This window comes from Aspergillus welwitschiae (genome assembly GCF_003344945.1).
Source record: "Aspergillus welwitschiae strain CBS 139.54b unplaced genomic scaffold BDQ94scaffold_18, whole genome shotgun sequence".
NCBI classification, from domain to species: domain Eukaryota; kingdom Fungi; phylum Ascomycota; class Eurotiomycetes; order Eurotiales; family Aspergillaceae; genus Aspergillus; species Aspergillus welwitschiae.
The window spans coordinates 327,819-352,095 of NW_020798712.1; the positions used below are offsets into that span (position 1 = coordinate 327,819).

Consider the following 24,277-nt stretch of genomic DNA (forward strand, 5'->3'; position numbering starts at 1 on the left):
TAAGGTAGTATGGATTCTTGGTTCGGAATTGTCGGAGTCGCGAGACCGACGCACGGTTATGTGGATCGACGTCATGCTGATATGGGTCGTTCTTACTGGGGCTTTCGCGTACAAAAGTAAAGTTTCCGTTTCTTTCGTTATTAAGGTTGAGGGGCAAAGCTAATCAGATTCATTGTGATTGGGTATCTATCTAAGTCTCCCACAGGGTTGAAACCAAGGAAAAGGTGGCTGGGGAAGCATATCCGAGGTCAAAATGAGTAGTAATTACTTCAGGTCTGCAGAAGTTAGTAACTGAATAGTAACTGGTGATTGGTGAGTGGCTGGTAATTAGATCTGGGGTAACTTATTAGTAACGGGATGGGGTCACGCTCGGGCTCGGCCTCTGGCTCGGAGTTTGGCGCTATTGCTTACTCTATGTTGCATTGGGAATTGGGTCTAGACTGTAGCTGCTATTATTATACTGTGTGGAGATGATGCTGGGGTGTACTTAGGTGGATCATGGGATGATAGTTTTACAGCTTCATGTCCCGGTGACTCTATTCAAGAATGCACAATTAGGTTCCATTCGTATGTGAAATTACTTTTCACTAATGCATGTCCAATCTAACAGGGTATGTCGTATAGTATAGTAGGTAGTGTCGGTCTGGGTATTAGCTTCACAACTACCGCATGAAATCCTCCAACTCCTTCTTCCGCTTGAGTCGTTCCCGCTCCAGCTTCCGGAACAGTGGGTGATGGCCCACCTTGTCCTTCAGCTGCTTGTTCCGGCTCTTGTTGTACTCGATATACGCCATGTCTTCACCGCCGGCCAGGCCGCTGAGTGTCGCGGCACTGCGCTTGACTGCTCCCTTTCGCTGGCCGCCCGAACGTCCTGAGAAGAGATCGTCCGTGACGTGCTCTACCTCGGCAGAAGTCTCGTTCTGTAACATCACCTCCTGCAGCAGCTCGCGGCGTTCGCTGGGCGTGGCGTACGCCAACCCTTCCAGGTTCTCGATGCCTTGCAGGTGAGTAATGACCTTGAACGCGTAGCCCTGGTCGACAAGGAAAGCCTGTCGCTTGGAAGAGTAGAACATTTCATCTGTGTCTTTCGACACAAGCGAGTAGAAGAAGGCGTTGAATCCCTCGTCGTTTCGACGCTTGGCTCGCAGAATCCGACCAAGTCGTTGGGCTTCCTGACGACGGGAACCGTAGTGCGACGAGATCTGGATCAGACAGGTGGCTTCCGGCAGATCGAGCGACGTGTCTCCGATCTTGGAGAGGAAGATGGTATTGACTTGTTCATTGTGCTGGAAATTCTCCAAAATGCGCATGCGCTCGTTCTGTGGAGTACCGCCGTAGATATAGGCCTTGTTGAGCTTGAGTGCATACCGCTGAAGAGCGTAAACGTTGTCGGAAAAGACAATGACCTTGTCACCTCGCTTCTCATGGTAGTCGATCAGGAACTGGCATGCTTGGAATTTCCGAGGGTTCATAATGTATAGAAGAGCAGCCTTTCGTGACTTTTCTCTCATGTACTCGGAGTAGAATTCGGTCGTCATCGGACACCATACCTCGGCGCACTGAACCTTGGCAATGTGCCCTTGCTCGGCCAGTTCCATCCAGTTGGCTTCGTACAATTTGGGACCAATCAAAAAGTTCAGATCCTTGATCTTGTCATCCTCTCGCAGCAGCGTTGCCGTCAATCCCAGTTTACTCTGACACGCAATTGCCGATGTGACTTTTCGGAACATCGATGCAGGCACGACGTGCACCTCATCAAGAATCATCAGACCCCATTCTCGTGACTGGATCCAATCCATCATCTTCTGCGCATCATGCGACCGAGCACGCGTCTGGGACACCATGGAGTAAGTTGACACGATGATACCAGTCGATCGACGGAACTTCTCCTTGTTGTCTGATGTGAAAACGGCAATATCACCGGGATCAATGTTGGACCAGCGCAAGAACTCGTTACGCCATTGCACCACAGACATAGAACTGGTACACAAGACAATTGTCCCCTTCTTGATCGTGCAGCCCGCCGTAATACCCACCAGCGTTTTTCCGGCACCACAAGGCAAGACGATAATTCCACTCTTCGCACGTCCGTTACCGAACATCTTACTCAAACTCTTTTCTTGGTAGCTTCGAATTCGTGCTGCCGGCTTCAAGTCGATATCCAAGGTGGGATTGATCTCATCATTTCGGAAATCATACTCCTCCAGTGCTGGACAGCCCATAGCCTGACAGCGCGCCTTGACGGGTTCGACTGCTTCGTTGGGAATTTCGAAACTGTGCACTTGAACTTCCTCCTCGTCGTCATCATCGTCGCGAATAGCCAGCAGGATATCGTCCTCTTTACGAGCTTCGCCTGCACCGTCTTCCGCCGGCTTCTGCTCCGAAGCCTGCCTGACACCCGCTGCATCCTTTGTACCCGGAATGACCAGGCCGCCCATTTTCGGAGCCGCCTGCTGAATAATGCCCTCCGTGCCTTTCAATCTCTGAGAACCAATAACTTCATCCTGCAGCAGCATCTGCAACATCGCCGGATCGGTACTTTCCACGAAGAAGCGATTATGTTTCAGCACGACCTTGATCTTTCCGTATGATTTCGTGAAGTCGAGAATGAACGACTTGATGGTATCCGGAAGCGGCGTTTTCGACAATCGATCCAGAAAGTTGATGATATCCTGGGGCAGCAAACCCACCGAGACAGCCGCATACAAACTGTTCCCTGTCAATCGGTATTCGTGCAGATGGGTCGGACGCGACAGCGGTTCGGCGATAGTAGTCAGGAAATCCTGCGCCTGGGGTGCAAGAGGGGAGAAACTCTCCAAGGTAATAGTTCCCTTAAGAGGATCGATCCAGAGCGGGCGGTTCGCATGATCGGGTTTCAACGATAGCGAGGAAAAGTCCTTGTAACCGAAATCGGGGTCCTGTCTCTGTACGGCGGCGCTCTTCTTGTTGCTAAAAGATTCGAGAGAGAATTTCTCCAAGACACCTTGCAAGCAGAAGATGTCAGCAAGCAGACCCCATATGAACGAGACTCCACTTCTACGCTACCTTTCAGGTTATCATCCTTGACTTCTTCCTCGTAGTCTGAGTATTCATCACTACTACCGATATCCGGCACAGGTGTGGGCCGTTTCGACGCTCTACTTGACCGACCGCTATCCGTAGCTTTGCGTTTGATTGGCATTATGTATGTATGTGGCTTTCTCCCTATTCGACCGGAGTCGAAGGGGATCGTCTAATATGGTGAAGAGGATGCGGGACGGTGAAAGAAAGTACGCGGGTGCTCCGAAAGGCTACCGGCGCCTGGACGAGCGTGAGGAAATACGGCAGCTCGATAGCTCCAGGGCGTAGACCGAACCGACCAGCTGAAGCAGTGAGGCACAGAAGCTGGTGAGAGCGCGACGAAGATAAAGAGAGAGAGAAGGAATAAGGCAGGGGAGATGATCAAGAACGAGAAGCATGAGATGAGGCTCGGGAATGACAAATTAATGCCTGAGGCAACAAGGCGAGTGGCGATCCGGCAATACAGCACTGTGATTGGCTGGGTGTCACTCACTAAAGGGAACCGGCCGGTTTGACGTAGTCTAATCCTTAGGTAAAGTCCGGAGCTTCTTACGAGCCCGCGGCTTCGAGTCCACCTCAGTTGAGACAAACCCGTCGAGGCCAGAATAACATTCACAATGAACACGGTATGTTCCAGTCCCTTTATATCTTTTTCTATTGTGTCTCACTAACAATTGCTTCGTCACTATCTAACAGATTCGATCTACATGGTGAGCGAACCCTACAACAAACACCTGCCTGCTAAGCGTCCACACCACCTGGAACACACATTACTGATGGAAACTCACTCAACCTAACAGGATAGGCTGGGGCACCCTTTGCGTCGGTAAGAAGCAGTTCCCGGAGCAAATCCAAGCATCCATAAATCTAACATCGGAATTACAACAGCTGGCGGCGGAGCCTACTACTTTGCTAAGAAATCCATCAACGCCGACCGTCAGACCCGATTCGAAGCGGAAGTGAAGCGCAAGGCGCAGCTGGCTGCGATGGAAGCCGAGCACCGACGCCAGAACGCCCCGAACAATGCTCCGACTCCTAGTCCGACCGAAGATCCGAGCCTGAAGCGCGCCCAGTTAGTGCGTGCCGATGATGTGGCCTCGCCGAGTGCTGAAGCTAGCCATGACCCCGCACCGACTCGTCACGAACCGGAGACAGAAGCTGAGCGGGTGCTGGAGAAGAGTAAATATGAGGCTACGCAGCCTTTCCGGCCTCCGAGGGGAAACCGCTTGTAGGCTGGGAGGTAGTTTGCACATAAGTATGTGAGGTGGAGGCGGTGATGGTAAAACAACAGGGGGAAAGAAAAGGCTATGTTGTGGCATTTTCATGTATCATAGTGTGGTGTTCCGAGCTGCAGGGGCTCCTACAGATTAGTATAGTATGACCTGCTTGAATACTCTGATCTGCGGGGTTATCCCTGCCACAGTAGGGGCATAACTACAGTAAGTAGTCCGGGTTCGGTGAAGTGAACGCTTGTCTATGCAGCAGTGCTTTGAAGAAGTAAGTGCTCAATTTCGAGTAATGCTTCGATTGAAATTAAATAGCCATAAAGGCATTGCTCTATAGGTAAAATAGCCACGATCAACCCGGAACAAAAGGCCGTGGAGCATCCACCAATCCGACCAAGAGAGAGATGTCCACATTGATGGGTGTAAGCGGGCTGGCACCAGTCCAAATGCCTTCCCCAATCATGAGACTTTCTTCAACGGGTAAGGATGCAACTATGCATGTGATAACCCCAAGAATAGCAGAAGAAAAAGCAAAGCAAGGAACGCCATCGAAACTCCCGCCCGCCCTAAACAGAGGTATGATATGCATCTCTGCGGAAAAAGTCCCGAATCATGTCGCGTGAGTCCTTCATACGGTATGTATGTATGTAAGCAATCGCCCAGCTCCCTTACGCCTTGACTGATGAGCAAATGTTGGTCCCAAAAGAAATAAATCCGTGCGAAAAGTGAAAAATCGCGCGGAATCGAGAAGATTCCTGACGCCAGGTGTGGGTGGTGGTCGTTCGGAAATGAGCCCCGCTAGTGTGTGTGGCAGTTATATCCGGTCGGATTTAGGTGACCACTGCTTAGCGCGCATGGAAGCATAGCGGTGGGTGCGGCCTATCATGGATTATTAATATCAGGTGTTTGGTTGTGGAGTTTTTCCAGGGAGAGAAGGGCTTACTTGTTGTGATTGGGGTATCCATTGTTCTTTTCGCGAGAACTCTCCAGTGCTGGAGGTACAAAGGGAAGCACCACGGCCGTGAATAGACACGAGCTGGTGATGAAGCGAGAAGTGCGAGTGTCTGGCCGAGGACGGCGGACGGAAAAGTGGCGGATGGTTGGGCGGGCGAGTTGCACAGCGATAGACATAGTGAACGGTGTTGCGATTGAAAGGGGGAGAGAGGGGTGCAGTAGATTGAAAAGATGTGTCTCGAACTGAATATTACCAGAACCAGTATTCGATCAAGAGAGTGGGTTGTCCAGGAAAGTAATAAGTAGACAGGAGGAAGCGGCGCCTTTTTCAAGGGGGAAGTAAGTTCAACAGGTAAGCGTTCTTAGTTGCAGAACTTCAGGTCAATGCAGGGACAGAGAGGCAAAGGTTAATACTAATGATAAACAGGTTGCACGACTGCCGTGCGGCAATACGGACCTACTTATAATAATTATGGTATACGACTCTATGGAGGCTTGTTAGAGGCAAATGGAAGATCAGCCTACATCTCAGCCGAACGGACCGTGTTACCCTGTGGGGGGGGTGTGGTTGTCTTGCGGGGGTTCAAAAGGCCCACAGGCCCATGATGATGCCAGGCTAGTCCCTCAACTAATGCTGATTGATGATGACACTGGGTTTGGGACCTTGAGAACCTTGAGGGATAAACGAAAAGCGCGCGGAAAAACGGTCCCGAAACATGTAGCAATCAGCTGGAGATCGGATAGCATGCCAGGCAGTTGTCGATTCTAGTCTCTGGTCTATGTTCATACACATCACTCCATACCTGTCTCCTGCATTCCACCCACAATGGATGCTGCATGGACCACAAGAGTTATGTACGCACCCACTGATGGACAGTCGCATTGACCGAATGGGCCTTGATGACCCAGTTTCAACACTGTTGAACTGACTCACAGGATTGAAGGTGAGAACTCACGCCATCGAGGGGCAGCTGATCGCGATTTCCGGCCGAAAGAAGCAGCGGGGCTCAATGACGGACCGGCCAGGCACGCGGGCGGCGATCGCGGTAGTTGGTTAGTACGTTCGTAGTTGTTGTTGCTCAGGCGCGGTTGGGCATGGCGTGCCAGGCTGCAACTCCCTCCAACTTGTGGTTCCCGGCCCGCTGGATTTAAGGTCTGGTCACTCGCTTGTCTGATGGCGGGACTTGAGTATCCGGCCTGGCGGTGTGTGGTTGTAGATGTACATTGGCTGCAGGGTGAATGAAGACAGACTGGTTGAGTGACTGCGGTTGATCCATGACAGGACCTAGACGTAACTATTTGTGTACGTACACACGGAGCACGAGCCCAAGCTGATCAGGGGAAGCTAGGTATCTACCTAGACCATCCTATTGTTTAGGAGGGGAGATTAAAGGGGAGGGAAACACGAAGCCGATTTGCATTCTGCTGCATCGATCATGCCACCCCCCACGACGCCTGAGGCCTCCAATCACAACTGACGTCACCGCTGTACCCCCCGCAAATCCTGACTCAGCTATTAGTCAAGCTTCGCTGCCTCCCTTTCCACTGCTGGATGCATCCACAGTATGGAATAGCCATGAGTAGAACTCGGAATATTGTACTTCAGAATATTATGTGGTGTCGTGATTTCTCACAAACTCGCGGTAAGGCATGTCTGCATAATTTCTTGGACAATGGCAGAGTGGTATCCGTTGTCACTCGAATCATCATGTAGTATTGACAGGTTCACTTACTATTCTCAAGTTAATATAAATAAGCTTCACGGAGATACTATTGATGGTATCTAACACATGGCTCCACATGGATTTCACTCTTAAGCAGTCTCTAGAATGGTGCTCTATTATTCTTCGGTACCCTCACTAGATAACGCTGCAGCTACTGAAATAGTATACTGTGTGCATGTTCCAATTCCGCTGCAGGGGGATGATTGATGGGGGATGGAAGACATCCGTGGGTACCGAACTAAGGTGCTCGGGCCTTGATGCTTCTCCATCTGCACGTAGAGTGGATTTCGATGTCTCTTATCGTATGGAGTACTTTCAGTAACACCAATTAGGGCACTATGTGTCACTCAAGCCGTGATGCCCAATGCTTTTACAGAATAACAGTACTGCCATGTGACTCATAACTTGATCATAAATCATGCAGTGGTTCATTGGGCCAAATTCGCACAATTAAGAAACACCATTGATTTTACATGAAGCCTGGTGGATAATATCGATCTAGAAACAGAGTATGCAACGAGAAGGATGAGTTGATTGCCGACATGGTTTCTTCAACACACCATTCACTGTCACCCTCACCGCCTGCGTCGCAGTATATTGCTAGCTAGTCATGGTCTCCTAGATGCAGCTATATCATGGCACTGAAGTAGGTCGATATACGCAGTCAGTATGGGAGACGAACGACCTGTCACTGGTATCAGTCGCAAAGAGAATTACATGAGCTCTCATGATAAGTATTCATCCGATCATAGCGATGAAAGCGACAGCGACGTTGGTGTAACTTGGGATCCTGGTGACGGAATTTGTCCATCAACAGCAGAATTCCATCATTGCTGTCAGTCCAAGTTCGATGAATGGAGGCATGCGACCTCAATATCCCCAAACGACACTCTCTCTTTCTCCTTTTTCTTAGAGACCTTCTTAAGCCTCCTCAAACATGTCCCTCCGTTTTTACACGGCCTCCCGGAAGACGTTAATATTACAGGGAGCCGGAGAACGTTTCTTATGCTTAGATCATCTCTACAGATACGATCAACAGACGATCCAGACTGCGACCGACCTTACAAGCTGATTGATTATCTTCAATGCCTCGGATCTCCAAGGCCTGCCGTCTATAAGCTGAAGGCTGAGACGCAATTACATACTCTCCTTCCTTTTCATACCAAGCCCTTCCGCTCCGGGTATTTTACAAATATTGCTTTAGCTTGGTCGTACATTGTCTCCTGCCGCTGGGCTGAAATATTCCAGCAAGCAGGTTGGAACAGCCAGATACTTCATGAAAATGGTGTGCAGCTTGAAGACTCTTTCTGGCATCTTGTCACGCAAGGCTGCTGGATAGCACTAGTGGAAAAAGAAACAGCAAAGTTCTTTTCTCCATGGATGTTGGCCAGTGAGGGGACTAAAAAAGACCGGTAAATCTGTTATGCCAGTTTATCATCATTGCTGTGGACTAACAAGTCAGAAGCAATTGGGTGCCGGTCACACCAAACTCGTATCTAGCTTTCGATATCCTCGTGAACTTCTGCCTATCAGAAGGGCTGGAGGTAGAATTGGTCACCGGGATTGCTTCTATTTTATTATTGACATCGCGGAATGCACCCTCGCCTAGCTTCGCTCCTCCTGTTCCGGTTCCGATTGCTTCTGCTGTCTCTCCACCAAGGGCAAAGGACGTGGTCTTACGTGTTCTTTACCGATCTATCGATAAGTTTCTCACTTTAAGCTCCACGCAAGACGCTTTGGACTCATTAATATGCAGTTCTTTTTTTGATCCGTCTATTCCCTGTAATTTCATAGGAGCTGCATCTTTGGGTGTGAGGAAAGCCCTCTCAACGGCGGACGAGATCGATAACCAACAGCTTCTTAGAGCAGTCACATATACGAAACCGCCTCTATGCCATTTCTGGACTGCTGCCATACATGGAGGTCAAGAAATGGCGTTTCTGAATATGAGTCTGTATACTCTACCGCCTATATGCCTTGTCGCCGCCTTTTGGACAGATACCACTCAATCCTTTCTTCAGATGGGGTATTGCTCAAGCGAAGTAGAGAATGAAGTTACCACCCGAGCAAACGAGTTCCAAACTTCATTTTATTGCCGGCCAGAAGCATCGGTGCCCTGGTCGCCCGCGCCTCCTTTCGGCACAACGCCTGTTGAAAACGTCAGTCTTGAAATCCGACAACACCTCGGACATATGCACAGACCTATCTCATGGACCACATGCTGGGTTTTGGATTCCGGCAAGAGAGTCCCCGCGACCGAACCGTACCAGTATCCTCAGTTTCAGGTTCAGGAGACGTATCATCCTTTCTCCTCAGAGCATCCTAATGAGTGAGTCCGATAATATCCAGGAAACATTGTTATGACTTTTTATGCTGACTATCAAGCGTACCCTATGCTGAACAAAATGCTGCTGATGAACAGTCAGGGGTTGCAACATCTCGTTTATTCAATTGGCATAGAAGCTATGACGACGGCATCTGGCTTGATGATGGAACGGGGGATACCGAGATGGTTCGTCGACTCCAGCGACACCCATGGATTGTCGATCAATTCTTCGGGAGTGAGCTTGACAGCCTAGTCGAAGAACCTAAACATCGCGAGCTAAGAGTTGAGAACATTTTGCGGTGGATATGTGAAACTGAAAATCATTGACTCTAGCACCAAATTCTACGTCAACTCAATCAAGTTACACTCCGTTGCACTATCTCAAACCGTCAAACATGAGCTAAAAACCGGAGCTCCGTCTGATGCTTACTATCTTGGCGGACTATCCTCCATATATCAAATTTATTTGGGTCGGCTAGGGCATACAGGAATTAGAGCACTAAACCGGTCGATGTTGAAGCTTTGAATGTGGTGAGCTGAATACGCGCGACGCGAAAAACGCGATCTCACCCCCCGAAATTAGCGCAATTACACAGATCCTTTGTATAGCGCAGCAATAACCCCTGAACCTCGATGACTGATTTTCCCGAAAAGGTCCTACCTCCGGATTTCCCTTCGTACGAACCCACTGATATATGCTTCCTCCACGCTATGAAGCTTTGCGAGAGCTGTATTAGAACGATCCAGGAGACTCTCCACCGTGGGGCGGGTGGATCTACTCAGCACGAGCTGCTCCAGTATCCCCAATTACTCAAAGCATCTTGCTGGTTATGCAAGAAACTGGTTGCCTGGGTCGAAGACACTCATCCTATGCTATTCAAGAAATGGCGAGGGCTGCCTATGACATTCGTCTTCAACCAATCTGTTGTCGCCATACGAGATGGCCCCGGGCATTTGCTCCCCTGTGAAATAGTGGCCATGCCTCTGTTCCGAGGCGAGGTCATCGATAGCGATGAATGCGTGATTAATTTGGACTTTATGTCAGAAGAAGGTGAGATGTAGTTTTAGAGGACTTGCTCGGGGTAAAGCCGGAACTAATCTGTCGAGGGCAGAACTCCGTCGTGCCATGAACATTGAAACGAACCAGCAATCCACAACCGCGGACCTCAACCTCATCCAAACCTGGGTCGATAATTGTACTCAAAATCATCACAGGTGTATCAACCTATCGGCAGAATTGTGGTATCCGACCCGATTACTGCACCTGGCCTCCGATGGCCAGGTTAAGCTGGTCATAACCAAAAGCACATGCCCCAAGGGTCCGTATGTGACACTCAGTCATCGATGGCAACAAAATGCACATCGATTTACTATGCTACTGTCCTCGACCATCCAGCAAATGCAGCAAGGAATTAACGTCCGGCGCTTGCCTCGGACGTTCCAGGACGCGATCCTGTTAACCCGTCGCCTGGGTGTGGAGTATCTATGGATTGATTCTCTATGCATCATTCAAGATCCTGGGGATCAGTCGGACTGGAACCGAGAGTCCATACTCATGGAGAAAGTGTACTCGCACGCATTCGTGAATATTTCCGCGACTTTGGCTGAGAATGGCACCGAGGGACTCCTTGTTCCTCGCCAGTCGCATGCCTTTTCCGCTCCGCCTGGAATTGAAGTAAATGCTCACGGAAAGATCGAGACGCAGTACATCATTAATAGCGATTTTTGGCACGACCAAATAAGCAATGCGCCGCTTAACAAGAGAGGCTGGGTATTCCAAGAACGGTTCCTAGCACGCAGGGTCATCCATTTCGGACCGCGACAGATAGGATGGGAGTGTCAACAAATGCAAGCCCTGGAATCCTTCCCCAGAGGATTACCCCCTACCTTGACCGTCGGTTCCAGGAGTAAGCCGGCGATCTATGAGGCATTACGAGAACTATCCCAAGTCGCCTTGGCGAGTCCGCAGGCTACTCAGAACGCGCCGCGTTTTTCAACCGCTGATCTCCAATTTGCCGAGTGGTGGAATAGTACAATGGAAGACTATTCACGATGCAGATTCACCTTTGTGAAAGATAAGCTGGTCGCGTTGGCGGGAGTGGCAAAATATGTCGCGAGGAATCGGCCAGCTGATCGGTATCTAGCGGGTATGTGGCAGAGTTGTTTGGCGCATAGTTTGGCTTGGTTCCGCATCCACCAGCGCGGACGCGTATATTCCAACCGTGACTATATTGACTGCCGTGTACCAAGCTGGTCCTGGGCATCTTTCGATGGTGAGATATGCTTTCCGTCAATAGTACAGGGGTCTGTGCATCAATTCATGAAGGTTGTCCAGTTGGCTGAGGACCCGCTGCTTGTCGAGCGTTCTTGCAATGTGGATTTCGATACATCGCACCACAGCTTTATCAAGATAGAAGGCTTCCTCTTACCAGTGCACATTAGTTGGTCAGAAGGAACGATCGAAAGTCTTGGCATAGTTGGTCATGAGCTTCGCTTTAGTGAAAACGAAGGACCAGAGGGTACACATATTGACCTAGAACAGGACGATTGGCTTAGAGAGATGGCAGACACGGGACATTTATACCTGGTGCCTTTATACGCCTCCACCTATTCCATGCAAGCGATGCTACTAGCACGTGTAGGAGACACGGATCATGATGTCTACCGTCGAGTTGGGGCAATTGAGATTGTCATCGCGGCGGTATCGACAGACTTGTACCAGGGCATGAATGAGGAAAAAGAGATGGGAGAAGGGGACATCGATCAGCCAGATGTTCCATTGATTCTGAATCAGAATGCCCTGCGTCTGCTAAAGTTTATCATGGATACCAATGAAAATTCCAGCGCGAGGAAGTTTCGTTCTGTGATTGAGATTATTTAACCAGGCAATCCTAGTGGCAGACCACCCCCTGAACTATACCTAGGAGATCAAATTTTATTAGCAGAGGAATAACAGACCATAGCTTTCAGGAATACCTGGAAGAATACCAGCTGTTCTGGGCTAGAGTGGCGTAACTTGACCTCTGTACCCTAACTGTGACATGATCATAACCTTCTGCACCTACTAGTTGTAGCCTTGCATTTTCCTGGGGTGGTAAAAGATTTTTGACTGGGGCGACGAAACTGGAGGAAGGCGGATTTGAACGATGGGGTTCGAACGTCGTGGGTGCTTGCGTTTTCCCGGATACTCTGCATCTACTTGATGATGACAAAACCTGATCTGAATAGCTAACTGATTGTTGCATAAACGGCTTTCAAACTATTTAATCGGACGGAACACCTTGTACTTGTACGTGAAAGCCTGATATCATTTGCCGACCGCTCTATACCTCGCAGCCTCCTGTCATCACATGGAGCTTTCTTTCTTATACACGTTTGTCCTCTGTGCACTGGTAGTGGTGAGCGTAGTGTGTCGCTTTTTGCCTTATTGGTTATCACCTTGGAGGACAATATGCTGGGTGATAAGCTGATGGGTGATTAATACCAATATGATCAATCGCCATCGTTGGATCGGCCCATATGCATGGTCGGATGTTCTCCTGTGGACGATTTACTTGGCACTGAACGCCTTTTTCGTCTGGTACCCAGATGGATCTATGGAAACGGCGGCACGCAGATCTGGTTTACTCGCCTGGCATGTTTTTGGACTTTTCTAATGTGTCTCACAGCGTCGGCTTCTGATGAAGTTCGAGATCGTTTGAAGCAGTCTGTTCGGAGCTACTTGAAATGGGTCCGAAATGACGAGCTGGATTATCAGCCAATCCGCTGATATTGAAGCCGCACATGAGGATGATAGGTCCTTGGTACCAGGTCCTAGCACGGAACGGGCGGTCGTCAGCTTATAAGAGCGCTGTGGCAGTCCTGGAACTTCAATCTAAGGGCAAACGGACAGCAGACGCGGAAGCAAGAGGGAAATCCACTCGACGACGCGAAAAACACATCAAAGTTTTTAAGATAACAGAGGAAGACTGGCCGCTGGAGCGTCATGTCATAGAACCTTTTAAGGCGCATGACAAAGGAGTAGAGCTAAGACACCGAGGTGTTCTCTATACATTGACTGCAGAAAGGCAGAGACTCGGAATCGTCAATGCAGACGAATTTGCAACATCAGTGGTGAAAGGCCAAAGAATTTTCTTCCTTGAAGAACCCAATGCTTCGAATGGGCTTGAGTTAGACACGATTGTCGATCGTGCACGGCACTACTGCATCTTATATGGTTAATGGGAAGAACCGGAACTCTCCTGGAATGGCCAAAACTGACGGAGAGGGAAAAATGCTCACCGTCTGCAGGCTGGCATACACGTGGAGCAATCAGTTTTGCGGCCACTCAGATAGGCTCTGTATCCACATTCACGCCATTAAAATGCAACTACCGACCAATGGCAATGCTGTCATTTGCGACGTAGAGTGCACCGCTTTCTGCCCGGAAGGATCGGAAGGACGAGAACAGGTTTCACGGGCAAGCACTCATGCAATAAAATGGAGCAAATTCACTGTAGCTCATGAATGCTATCGCAAGCAACCAAGATGATCTTAGGGCTCCTCGGGTGGCTGGGATAGACTACGAGTCAATCCACCAATTATACCGTCCCTGATTCCCAAGACTGATGAATCCCAGGAATCCCTATTCCAAGAGACAGCGCTCACAGGACTGGCAAAACTTGGGAGACCAAATTCTGGGATGTAGCATTCCCAGGTCAAGGAGTCCCAGGAAATACAAAATCTCGGGAAGAGTGGTTCTGGGAAAGACGGTTACCTGTGACATCTTCAAATCTGAGACCTCCAGCGTCCCGGGAGGGTAAGTCCTGGGACTGTAGCCGTCTGAGGAAACGAAACATTGGGACATGGCTTGACCTGGGATGCTTTGTGTCATATTCCCTCTGCGAACTACGTATCTATGCGCTCCTAACATGGGTCCTGATCAAGGCCGGTTTGTGTACATCTATGTCTCCCCGCTTCTCTGCTAGTGCCTTTTGCTGTGGACGCAATGTCGGAAGCTTGCTTGTAGTCTCATTTGCCAACTGAAGGAGACCTTTATAGCGCCAACGCTTAGATGCTTGTCTAGCTGCATTTATTACACGATTTTACGGGTTAAAGCAGTATAATAACCAGTTAATCGTTGTAGAAAGGCAGAATAACCAGCTCGTAGAATAGTTATAATAAATATTAGTAGGGTAAGCGTTCTATTTAATATATACTAAGACTAAGAAGTAATAGAAGATAGTGAGCGCCTGTTACTTCTCTTAGAAATAATAGGCAATGTAGGGGAAGCGACAGTTTATGAAAGCGGATAGACAAGATTTAGACTATTTAAGAGGTAATAGAAGCAATACTAGAGCGTGTAGATGTTGTTTAATACCACCAGGTGCTAAATCAGGCTAGCAGCAGGTAAAGTACGCGACCCTAGGTCTCTGCGCGGCTGGACGTTATATAGGAAGTGACGGTCACTTTGTGACTCCTGTGTTATAGGGACGTTCGATTATATTCTAGAGAGTAGGGATTGGATTCTAGTACCAGATTAGAAGCCATAAGGGTAATCAAGATAGATCCTCCCAGTTAAAGTATCCCTGCCAAGATCCATTACTTTGGCCAGAGAGAGACTCCCGCAGCTCACCAAAAAGGGCATTGATACTCTGACCATGATAGCTAAAGCATTCATCGATCCAGGCCATCTGAGAGGACGCGTCTTCTCTCGTTAATTCATCTGGAGCCAGCGATGCGTATGAATTCAGGGGCACCTGATCATCTTTAGTTTGCGCAGTTTCTGAAAAGATCTGAGCGGTGTCTTTAATCCCTTCTTTGGCGTGTTGTCTGTGGGGAGCCTGGACAATCTTCAACAGTAGCTGGGTCGCTCGACTGATTCCACTGCTAGGCTGACCCGGCCGTGTGTGTTTATCTTTCAGAAGGTGACAAATCTCAGTGACCTCGCATCTCCGGCGCTCTGAATCAGGAAGCCCTGGATGCGCCACGACGTCTATTGTCAGGACGAGCATGGCGTTGAATGTGTGTTGATCCACACTTTGCGAGCGACCAAATATACCAAGTCGGCCATGGGGCATCATCTGACGTATCCTCAAGAGTTTTTCCGCACACTCTATACCGGTTTTATACGAAGCTGAAAACATCGGATCGGAGATTCCCTGAGAGACAAACGGCCGATGTAGGCGGCCAAGGCGGGAATAAATGCCATACAGAAGTACAGCGCGCTGCTGCGTGACGTACGGCCGCTCCTGGACTAATTCTGCAAGTTTCGCCTCGTTCCCTTCTAGTCGGAAAAACCACGGGAGCTCATCCAGGAAAGACATGTATCTGTTGCTGATATCTAGTATGAGGGGATATATGGGTTGTAGAGGGCGCGTAGTCTTCGCCTGCTGGATCGTGTCCATGGCTTCGCGACAGAGATGGGCGAATTTGATGCGATAACGAAAGAATGACATCGAAGTCAAGTGGTGATCGGGCCTCGGGGCTGCTTGATTCCCCTCTAGTGCCACACCTTCGTCTTCTATATTAGCCGGGTGGTTGACCGTCATATGATAAGGACTGATAATGTAGCTGCCATGCTGTGGACCTGGAGCACTTCCAAGTAACCTGGAGATGATTGTCAATATTAGATAGAATGAGTCTTTTGGTAACAAACGTAGACAGACCAATCGGCACAAGTAAGATGCCACCATAAACGGCGCTTCATCTCTCTTTCCAGCGGGTTTGGTTCCACGTTTGGCCGTTCTGCATCAATATTGTGTATCCCCATCTGGGTCGCCTTCGCATATGCGAGACCTTTCAAAGTATGATATCTTTTTGATTGGCCTTCTGAATCCCAAAGAAGAGACATAATAATGAGAACCGATTGCAGGGATATCAAGGAAGACGAGAAAATCTCATCGGTTTGCAGGATGTTTTGAAGAGCGGTCTCCTTCCAACAGGTGGATGTCTCTGTGTCCAGGCCTAATCCGTGGGCTAAAAGATTATGCCCGGACCCCAAGTAAAATGAGGCGGAAGCAAATATTGATAGAAAAAATGTAACACTTTCATTTGAAAGACTGATCGATTGTGACCGTTGGGAATAAACCTTTTCGAGGAGATCCCGTGTTGACGGAGCATGAACTACATGACTCAGACAGTCTATTTCTTGAATGTAGTGTTCAAGTAGGCATTTAGCTGTACTGAGCTGGGGGAGCTGTGTATCTGCTCCCAAACCTGGACTCAGCCAAGACGCCCGCGAAAGTTCTGCAGGACCAGCTATAGTGGTGCCTGCTGTGCTCAGTAAACTTTCGTTTCCGGACTGAGAATCCCACATCTCTTCAGGCTGGGAGGACGCTGCAATTGACTCCAGGTCGTCCCATTTCTGGTGATCGGTTTCCAAGTATGTCGTGTTGAATTGTGGCGGGAGGGTAACTGCCAAAGAATCTATGTCCCTCGGATTTAAGTTTTTTGGTGGACCTGAACTTTCGAGCAACAGTTGCTCTATCCTGTTCAAACGATCCTTTATCTCTTGAATATCTCTAGCTGAGGGTTAACCTAGAGGATCGGAAAGGGTAGTTGTCGGGGACATACTCCTCCAGCGATGTACAGCTTAGACGATCATAGTGGGCTCTTGGGAATGTCTGGTGTCTGGTTCCTGCTGGCACCACATTGATCAGCCTCATCCCTATATTCAGCTACTTTCCACCCTATCTACCTTCGGAATATTCACACACGGTATCTCTGTCTTTGCAACTGGAACAAGGACGTTTTTTGTCACACCGGATCTTCTTAAGCCGGCAGAAATCACATGACGCTGGTAGTTGCCATGCACTTCGCTTTGGCCCTGGAGCCTGATCATGGAATGGCCTCTTTAGTGAGCTCATTTGAAGAGAATACCTGGTGCAAAAGGTGTTGTTTTGTAAACGATTTTGCTTTTTTTGATGGTGATTGTCAAGAGTGACTCACATTTCTGAGTATGGATCTGTTGTCGATCCGGACCCCCGCGGACCCCCGCGGACGCCCGATCCAATCAGATATGTGCGTCTCTCTTGGTTTGGATCGAAAAAGGATGGATTGTGGGTTCGCATGGGCGTTTGCCCACAGACTATGCTCGATCCAGTTTGGCAGCATATCCGAAGAGCTTTGTAGGAGATTCATGACGCTTGATGGCTTGATTGTGATATAAATAGGACATGCAGAGTACATGATCAAGTGCCGAAGCAAGCTTCCACATCTTCAGCTCCAGGAGTCGTATTCTTCCAATTCCCGATACTCGCGAAAAATGAGCAGGGAGAATGTTACGGACGAGCGGGAGCCTCCAGACATTGAGCGAAATGAACCTGCCAAATTTCCAGACGGTGGACTTCGTGCATGGCTCGTAGTTGTCGGTGCTTTCTTTGGACTCTTTACAAGCTTTGGGTGGACCAATTGTGAGCAACACACCATTCTTGACAAGCTGACGCTAATTCCAAATCATCAGGCGTTGGCATATTTCAAGCATACTATCAAACCCATCAGCTCCGAACCATGTCCGCCAGCACCGTGTCCTGGATTCCCGGGATATCTATGTTCATGATGTTTATTACGGTAAGCTCCATTTCAACATCTCGACCAACTGCTCAAGTCTTATATCGGGTAGACATTGACTCAATTAAATGACAACCTGCAGGGTCCTTTTGTTGGTCGGCTGTTCGATGCATACGGGCCTCGATGGCTTCTGCTCATCGGGTCTCTGCTACACGTATTTGGACTTCTGATGGCTTCATTTGCTTCTCGGTATTATCAATTCATCCTGTCTCAGTCAATATGCAGCCCTTTGGGTGCGAGTATGGTGCTGTACTCCTCGTTCAATTGCGTCGCAACCTGGTTCCGAGAAAAGCGCGCTTTGGCAATGGGCATCACCGCAAGTGGCTCCAGCCTGGGGGGTGTTGTCATGCCAATTCTTGTCGATCATATCATCGATAGGAATGGCTTTGGCTGGGCCATGAGGATTTGCGCCTTATTCATGCTCGCCTTGCTGGTTGTGACCAACTTAACCGTTCGCTCCCGGCTAAGACCGCATCCCACTACTTTGACTTTGACGAGTTATTTGAAGAACTTTACCGATATACCCTTCGTTCTGGTGACATTGGCGAGCTTTTTCTATTCGATGGGGATGTTTATCCCCATTACATATATCGTCACCTACGGCCAACATGTGGGTATGCGGACTAGTCTCGCTGGGTACCTCGTCTCCATCTTCAATGCTGCAAGGTAGGTGACAACGCAACAGAGCCCGAGATTATCCTTGAACACATGCTCATGAACGCAACGTAGTGGCATCGGCCGAGTACTGCCGGGGTATGCGGCAGACAAGATCGGAAACTTCAATATTTCAATATGTGCAGCGGCCCTGTCTACGGTGTTTGTCCTAGGCTTATGGCTCCCTGGCCACTCTCAGGCAACTGCGATTGTGTTCGCCGCAACTTTTGGGTTTAGTTCTGGGACCTACACGGCTCTGAGCCCAGCTTTGGTCGCCCAAATCTCGGACATTCGTGAGATTGGCACCCGGTCGGGAGCGCTGTATGCTTTCATGTCAATTTCGGCATTGGTCGGCAGCCCCATCGGCGGTTCGTTAATTGCCAAGGCGCACGGAGAGTATTGGAAGTTGCAGGTCTTTACTGGCATGATGCTGGCGGGAGGAACGCTGTTCTATTCTGCGACTCGCTTTCGCTTGACCAAAGGCAAGGCCTGGGTGAAAGTGTAACAGAGCTCCTGGATAGTATGTCTGCGTTATTAGTTGAAGTGATGGTCACTTGAGTGTCCGATCAATTGACGACGCTTAAATCGTCTTTATTAGGCCACTAAGCCCGTTCCTTAGACGACTAGTTCAACGATTGGATTGACATCGGCTGGAGGATTCTGGCGCACACTGGTTCATTTCTATATCGGACATTGGGTGTTTAAGTGCTAAAGGCTGTTATTCATACTTGTGCTTACTACTTTGTGTGTGTCAGCATGTATGTGGCTAGGTTTAGGTCTAATGACTCGGTCCTTTCTGGATAGACCATTCACCGACCCGCTGCGGGATTCCCAGACAATTATGGTTGTCTACTCTGTAGTTCCACTGTGGGAAATACGTAGGTATTCTTGTACTGCAATCGATATGAGAAGGATTCTACGTTAGCGATGGTTGAGCTTGAGATTTGGTTGACTGCAGGTCGTAGACTACATGTTGTGAACCTCCATACCTAAATCTGCCAGGCCGATTGTTCATACAACAAACTCCCCAAACTATACTAGACTGAGAAAGCTGTCGTGATGCAGAAGAGTCCATGGATACTCGTTATCCAGCGCGGATATATGTTCCGAGTCAAAATCATCGTAAGTGGCAAGTGGCCTGTGAGGCTGAAGGAGCAGGAATCAGAGTCTCCACGCCGGTGTGAACGAGCCTGTGCAACTAATAATTTACAACATCTCGCCAGTTGTAATGCAACATGGTATAACAAGTCCAGGGTCGTGCTCTTGTTGGCAATGATCCTACTGCGTGAGGCGCAAAACAGTTCCCACTCAGGCGGAATAGATTACCCAACCCCCACCCCCTATCAGGGGTCTCTTGTTTAGAACGCTAGAATCCAGGACGAACATGCCCTGGTGGGACTTCATAGAGTCTAGACTAGTCCCTGTATCGCGTGGGGCAATTTCATGACCTAGAGCGTTATCACCAGAAGTGACCAAGTCTTGTCAGAGCCTTGTGGCTCAGACTGTAACTGGGAACTAGTGTCACTTTAGCCATCTGCTGGATAGCCAGAAGCACCCTTAGGAGCAGACTTGCGACGCTCCATCCAGACAGTGCGATACATTACCAAGATGTCTATCACATCGTTTTATTGACAACTGAAAGGAATGGAGGAGGATCACAAAGCATAAAGATGACGGACGTGAAAGGGTTATCACACACATCCTTTACTATTCTTTCTTCGATCCTCGATGTTCCGAATAGGCTAACCTTGCGGAGAAGGATTCGAATCACTTTCTCGGATCGCATCTTTGCAGTGGGTCTCGGGCGAGACTGGCGTGGCGGAGCATTTGACAACTTCTTGTAGTCCGACTATGTGCAGCGAAGAAATAATCCGATGACAGTGTGATAATCGCAGGCACCATATGTGGGGAGAGACCCTTTTTTCACCAACTGCTAGCTATTCCAGAATGAGCCATTCGGAATGAGCTTCGATCTAGGCGTTGCGGCTGAATTCGCTCGAGTGTCTCTTATGTACCCCAGCTTTTGGCCCCATGTGCTCAAACACTGGTTCCCCTTGGCCTTCCCAGCCCCCGGGAATTGAGTTCTGCTTCGGTTCCATGCATTGGACTAGGTATAGTGCAATGCTCATCTTTATTTGCAAATTTGCAACAATGTCTTGTGATTGATGCTAAACCTGATTCGGCAGGTGGCTACGCTTACTGCTTTTGCCTGCTCATGAGCAGACGCAGAAATAACAAAGTGTTCCAATGAGCTGATGATTGCTGAACCGTCACCCCCCTTATGTTTAATTAAGCCTCTTTTCTGTTTCTTGACTGTGAAACCCTGACGCTGTCAAGACGCTGTGGATTCAGGTGGCACAGTGCTGGTTAGGCAACTCCGTGTGCTTCTCAGCCTCCAACCGCCAGCCGCAAGGTTACAATAGCCCCTCTGTCAAAGCATCACATGTAAGATCTTTCTCAAAACAACTGATTCCTTCTTTTGCGCTTTTTTTCACTTTCAGGAGAACCATGCATGGAGCCTGGCTATTTCAGGACGACGACCGAAGGAAGCTGGATCGAGGTACCCGAAGAAAGTGGGCAATGGCCGTGGGGGCGAAATCTACCATCGCCCTCCTCATGCCCCATTCAAACTGCAGGGTCGTGTTGGTTTCTCCATTACTTACCCTCGTGGCTTCATTTGCTGATGATGTTCTGAAACAGTGCCCCTGTCCACAATTGGATTAATTGTTCATGATTCTTTCATGCCTTGTACAGATTGCCTGGAGCTCCTGTGGGAGCTAACGAATCCAAGGATGGCCATGGACAGAAACCGAATGGAACGTCACAGATCTCAGTTTATCTGGACAGTACTAAGGATGAAGCAGGCTATTACGGTCATGGCTGATTAGGAGGTCTCACGTTCAAGCTACTTGGGCGTTGTCCCACTACGACTTCATACGGGGATCATCCTCTGAATCGCCCCCAATCTCACTCTAGAACACGAAAATCTTTCCTCTCGGTTGGCCTTGGGTCGACTCCGCCCCCCTTGAAGGATGTAGCCTCAGGAGCTACTTTCAGGAACCTACCCATTACGCACGGCTTGTCATGTCCTGAGTGGGCAGTGTCAGAGCCTTGGCCGGGGCTCTGACCTGGTGTTGCTGAAGGCACACGGGAACTGTTGGTTGGGGGCCAATGATCCATCCGACTTAAAAGGGTGATAAACATCTCCCAAGCTGGAGCAGATCACAAGAACTCTTACATTTCATTATCGTCGCTCTCTTCATTTCCCTTCTTGGGACAGTCATTCTTTTTGTCTTTTTGTAAAGACAGTCGTTCTTTAGATTGCTTCATTCCTATACCTTCATTTTACTTCATTCGAACGAATATCAGGTTCAAGATGGTTAACCCTCTCCACAATGGAGTGGCCACCGGTCTCTTGGCTTCCTTCCTCATCCAACAGGGCTTGGCTCTAGAGTTGACCGCATTCAACCCTTCTACAACAACAAACACACAGGTCAAGGTGGCAGTGGCTGGGACCGAAGCTCAGTCTCAGGACTATTCTAGCATTGATCTGCGAACCAGCCACTCGTTCTACTGGGGTGGTAAGTGCAAGTTCTTGGCGTGTGACTATGCAACAAATTGGCTAACATGTCTGGAATAGCCTCTTCCGGTGGCGGGTCCACCTTGGGTAACCTGACTGTTATGGACGAAAGCATTCTCCCCATGGAGACTTTCGGCGATTTGCTGGAGAATATTCAGTGCACCAACTCGAGTATTACTTTGGGCTTCTCGGACTCAGATGCGTACTCCTATGCAAAGAACTCGTGGACTTGGGTGAACAAGGCCGCCAACAACACCTTTCTTATGGTGGCTGGCGTCCAGCAATGTAGCTGGAATACCCAGCGTGTTCCTTTCGTCATTACGGGGGCCAACTTTCAAAACAACTCTACAGTACGATTGGCCGGCAAAGCGGCGACCTGGGATGATGTTCTCAGGAATCATGAGATTACCATCGGCAAGGCCCCGAGTGACATGGCAGTCGAGCTCTCCAAGCGAGGCATAACTTCAGGGACTAAGTCTGGTTCGATCAGTATTGACAAAACCGCGTCCGACAAATCAGTGAAGATCTTCTCAAAAGACGACCTCACCCTCAGCGCTGAATGCAAATCATGCGGGACTAGTGGTGAATTTGACATTGAGTTCAAGTACAAAGTGAAGCCAAGTGGCAGCGGTCTTTTGAGCCAGATCGGAAGCGCATTCAGTGGAGATTTCGATATCGAGACCGCGGAGCTTACACTTACACCAAAAGATGTCGCGCTAGACATCACCCCTGCCCTGGATCTGAGCGGAAACTTGACAAAGTCCTACTCGGATGAGGCGCAGATCGCTTCCTTGACCCTTGAGGGAATCAACATCCCCGATATCTTCACCTTGGACGTGCAGCTTGCTTTCGACATCGGAGCCAGTGCTGGACCCGTCAATGGCGATGCGTCTATCTCCTATCCCATGAAAATCTCGCTTGACAATGATGCAGAGGCTGTACTCGACATTGCGAACAAGAAGGTCACCCACAAAGACTGGACCCCGACCATCAAGACGTCTGGCGTTCAACTCGATGCTGAGATCGATGCCACTCTTGAGGCATATGTCAGGGCTTCCCTCGAGTTGGTCTTTTCGATCGGTAGTACGTACAACACTCTGAAGTATAATAAAGTGGCATCGCTAACTCGGTCCAGGTAAATGGGGATACGAAGCCGGCATCTATCTCAAACCCTTCCTGGCAGTCGACTTCACTGCCGAAGCATGTGAGTGAACTGACAAGACCTGGTGTATGGTAGCCTCTGCTGACAACATGTAGCCACGAGTAAAACTTGCTCGGACACGTCCAAGAATTACCACTATGCGATCGAAGTGGAGCCTTATGCTGGAATTGAGCTCGGTGCGGACGTTGCTAAGAAGAGCGACGAGGGTAACCCGATTGCGGACGCCACTCTTGCGGTAAGTCAAGTCTAGGCATGAGTCCAACTGCGATTGTAGAATTTGACTAATCCCTTCGCAGTCCTTCACCCAGTCCATGTCGTCGACCTGCATTGGCTTTGACAGTATCACTTCGACCAAGACGGCCACCTCCACGAAGACCAAGTCGACTGATGAGTCCTCGTCCGACGATGAAACTTCTACCAAGTCCAAGTCCAAGTCCAAGTCGTCCTCCAAGTCATCCTCCAAGTCATCCTCCAAGTCATCCTCTAAGTCGGCTTCCAAGTCGGCTTCCAAGACCAAGTCTCACCCTAGCAGCGCTTCTGCATCTGCAACCCCAACCGGTCACTCATCCACCCACAAGCACACCTCCAGCTCCTCCAAGTCTTCGACAACCAGCGAAGCTAAGATCACATCATCTCCTAAGACCACCTCGGCCAGAGCCACGAGTTCCCACGCGGCTGCCAGCTCGTCTGCTCACAGCGTGCACAACCACGGCCGCAGCTTCAGACAGCATGGCCGTATCTAAGCAACTTCCTTGGAAGTAATGAGCTGATGCTACCTTTGACAGCTACCTTCATGTTATGATTTCACTTCTTGTCTGTGTGCGCGCATACAGGGCAACTGTACTGTTTTACTATAGATTATTTGATTGGCATATAACGTTGGTTTTATACGTTCGTGTAACGATTCAGTTAAAGAATTACAATAGCTTCACAGCAATCAACTTATATAAACTATCTGCCTCCACATATGTAATGAACTTGAATTTTTTTATCGTAGCTCGGCGATGTACATGATTTGAGTGTAAGTTGGGTCCAGCGTCT

The 24,277-nt window shown here is 49.1% G+C and overlaps 8 protein-coding genes across 8 annotated transcripts; 5 read left to right on the forward strand and 3 right to left on the reverse strand.

The window, feature by feature from the left end:
- Positions 1 to 532: 532 nt before the first annotated feature.
- Positions 533 to 3,505, reverse strand: BDQ94DRAFT_144848 (TFIIH/NER complex ATPase/helicase subunit SSL2). The gene is made up of 2 exons (XM_026766533.1): positions 3,053 to 3,505; positions 533 to 2,990 (listed from the first exon to the last, which is right to left on the reverse strand). Exons 1-2 carry the CDS (start codon positions 3,179 to 3,181, stop codon positions 663 to 665), a joined length of 2,457 nt encoding a protein of 818 aa, XP_026625723.1. The 5' UTR covers positions 3,182 to 3,505; the 3' UTR covers positions 533 to 662.
- A 25-nt stretch (positions 3,506 to 3,530) lies between these two features.
- Positions 3,531 to 4,646, forward strand: BDQ94DRAFT_144850 (uncharacterized protein). Its single transcript, XM_026766534.1, has 4 exons — positions 3,531 to 3,686; positions 3,757 to 3,770; positions 3,861 to 3,886; positions 3,949 to 4,646. Exons 1-4 carry the CDS (start codon positions 3,678 to 3,680, stop codon positions 4,290 to 4,292), a joined length of 393 nt encoding a protein of 130 aa, XP_026625724.1. The 5' UTR covers positions 3,531 to 3,677; the 3' UTR covers positions 4,293 to 4,646.
- A 485-nt stretch (positions 4,647 to 5,131) lies between these two features.
- BDQ94DRAFT_170925 (uncharacterized protein) lies at positions 5,132 to 5,417 on the reverse strand (the record flags this gene model as incomplete). The annotated part of the gene is made up of 2 exons (XM_026771603.1): positions 5,132 to 5,165; positions 5,230 to 5,417. The coding sequence occupies 2 exons, from the start codon at positions 5,415 to 5,417 to the stop codon at positions 5,132 to 5,134; spliced, it is 222 nt and encodes a 73-aa protein (XP_026625725.1).
- Positions 5,418 to 7,365: 1,948 nt separating this feature from the next.
- On the forward strand, positions 7,366 to 9,770 carry BDQ94DRAFT_179140 (uncharacterized protein). The gene is made up of 3 exons (XM_026773296.1): positions 7,366 to 8,376; positions 8,430 to 9,293; positions 9,350 to 9,770. Exons 1-3 carry the CDS (start codon positions 7,634 to 7,636, stop codon positions 9,615 to 9,617), a joined length of 1,875 nt encoding a protein of 624 aa, XP_026625726.1. The 5' UTR covers positions 7,366 to 7,633; the 3' UTR covers positions 9,618 to 9,770.
- Positions 9,771 to 10,330: 560 nt separating this feature from the next.
- Positions 10,331 to 12,261, forward strand: BDQ94DRAFT_144860 (HET domain-containing protein). Its single transcript, XM_026766535.1, has one exon. It carries the CDS (start codon positions 10,417 to 10,419, stop codon positions 12,169 to 12,171), a length of 1,755 nt encoding a protein of 584 aa, XP_026625727.1. The 5' UTR covers positions 10,331 to 10,416; the 3' UTR covers positions 12,172 to 12,261.
- A 2,446-nt stretch (positions 12,262 to 14,707) lies between these two features.
- BDQ94DRAFT_40014 (uncharacterized protein) lies at positions 14,708 to 17,184 on the reverse strand. The gene is made up of 4 exons (XM_026775669.1): positions 16,969 to 17,184; positions 16,845 to 16,911; positions 15,938 to 16,792; positions 14,708 to 15,878 (listed from the first exon to the last, which is right to left on the reverse strand). Exons 1-4 carry the CDS (start codon positions 17,135 to 17,137, stop codon positions 14,828 to 14,830), a joined length of 2,142 nt encoding a protein of 713 aa, XP_026625728.1. The 5' UTR covers positions 17,138 to 17,184; the 3' UTR covers positions 14,708 to 14,827.
- A 300-nt stretch (positions 17,185 to 17,484) lies between these two features.
- Positions 17,485 to 19,398, forward strand: BDQ94DRAFT_144865 (MCT family MFS transporter). Its single transcript, XM_026766536.1, has 4 exons — positions 17,485 to 17,683; positions 17,734 to 17,840; positions 17,923 to 18,506; positions 18,570 to 19,398. The coding sequence occupies exons 1-4, from the start codon at positions 17,536 to 17,538 to the stop codon at positions 18,997 to 18,999; spliced, it is 1,269 nt and encodes a 422-aa protein (XP_026625729.1). The 5' UTR covers positions 17,485 to 17,535; the 3' UTR covers positions 19,000 to 19,398.
- Positions 19,399 to 21,870: 2,472 nt separating this feature from the next.
- On the forward strand, positions 21,871 to 23,979 carry BDQ94DRAFT_170929 (uncharacterized protein; the record flags this gene model as incomplete). The annotated part of the gene is made up of 5 exons (XM_026771604.1): positions 21,871 to 22,075; positions 22,135 to 23,157; positions 23,210 to 23,278; positions 23,332 to 23,471; positions 23,533 to 23,979. 5 exons carry the CDS (start codon positions 21,871 to 21,873, stop codon positions 23,977 to 23,979), a joined length of 1,884 nt encoding a protein of 627 aa, XP_026625730.1.
- Positions 23,980 to 24,277: the final 298 nt, after the last annotated feature.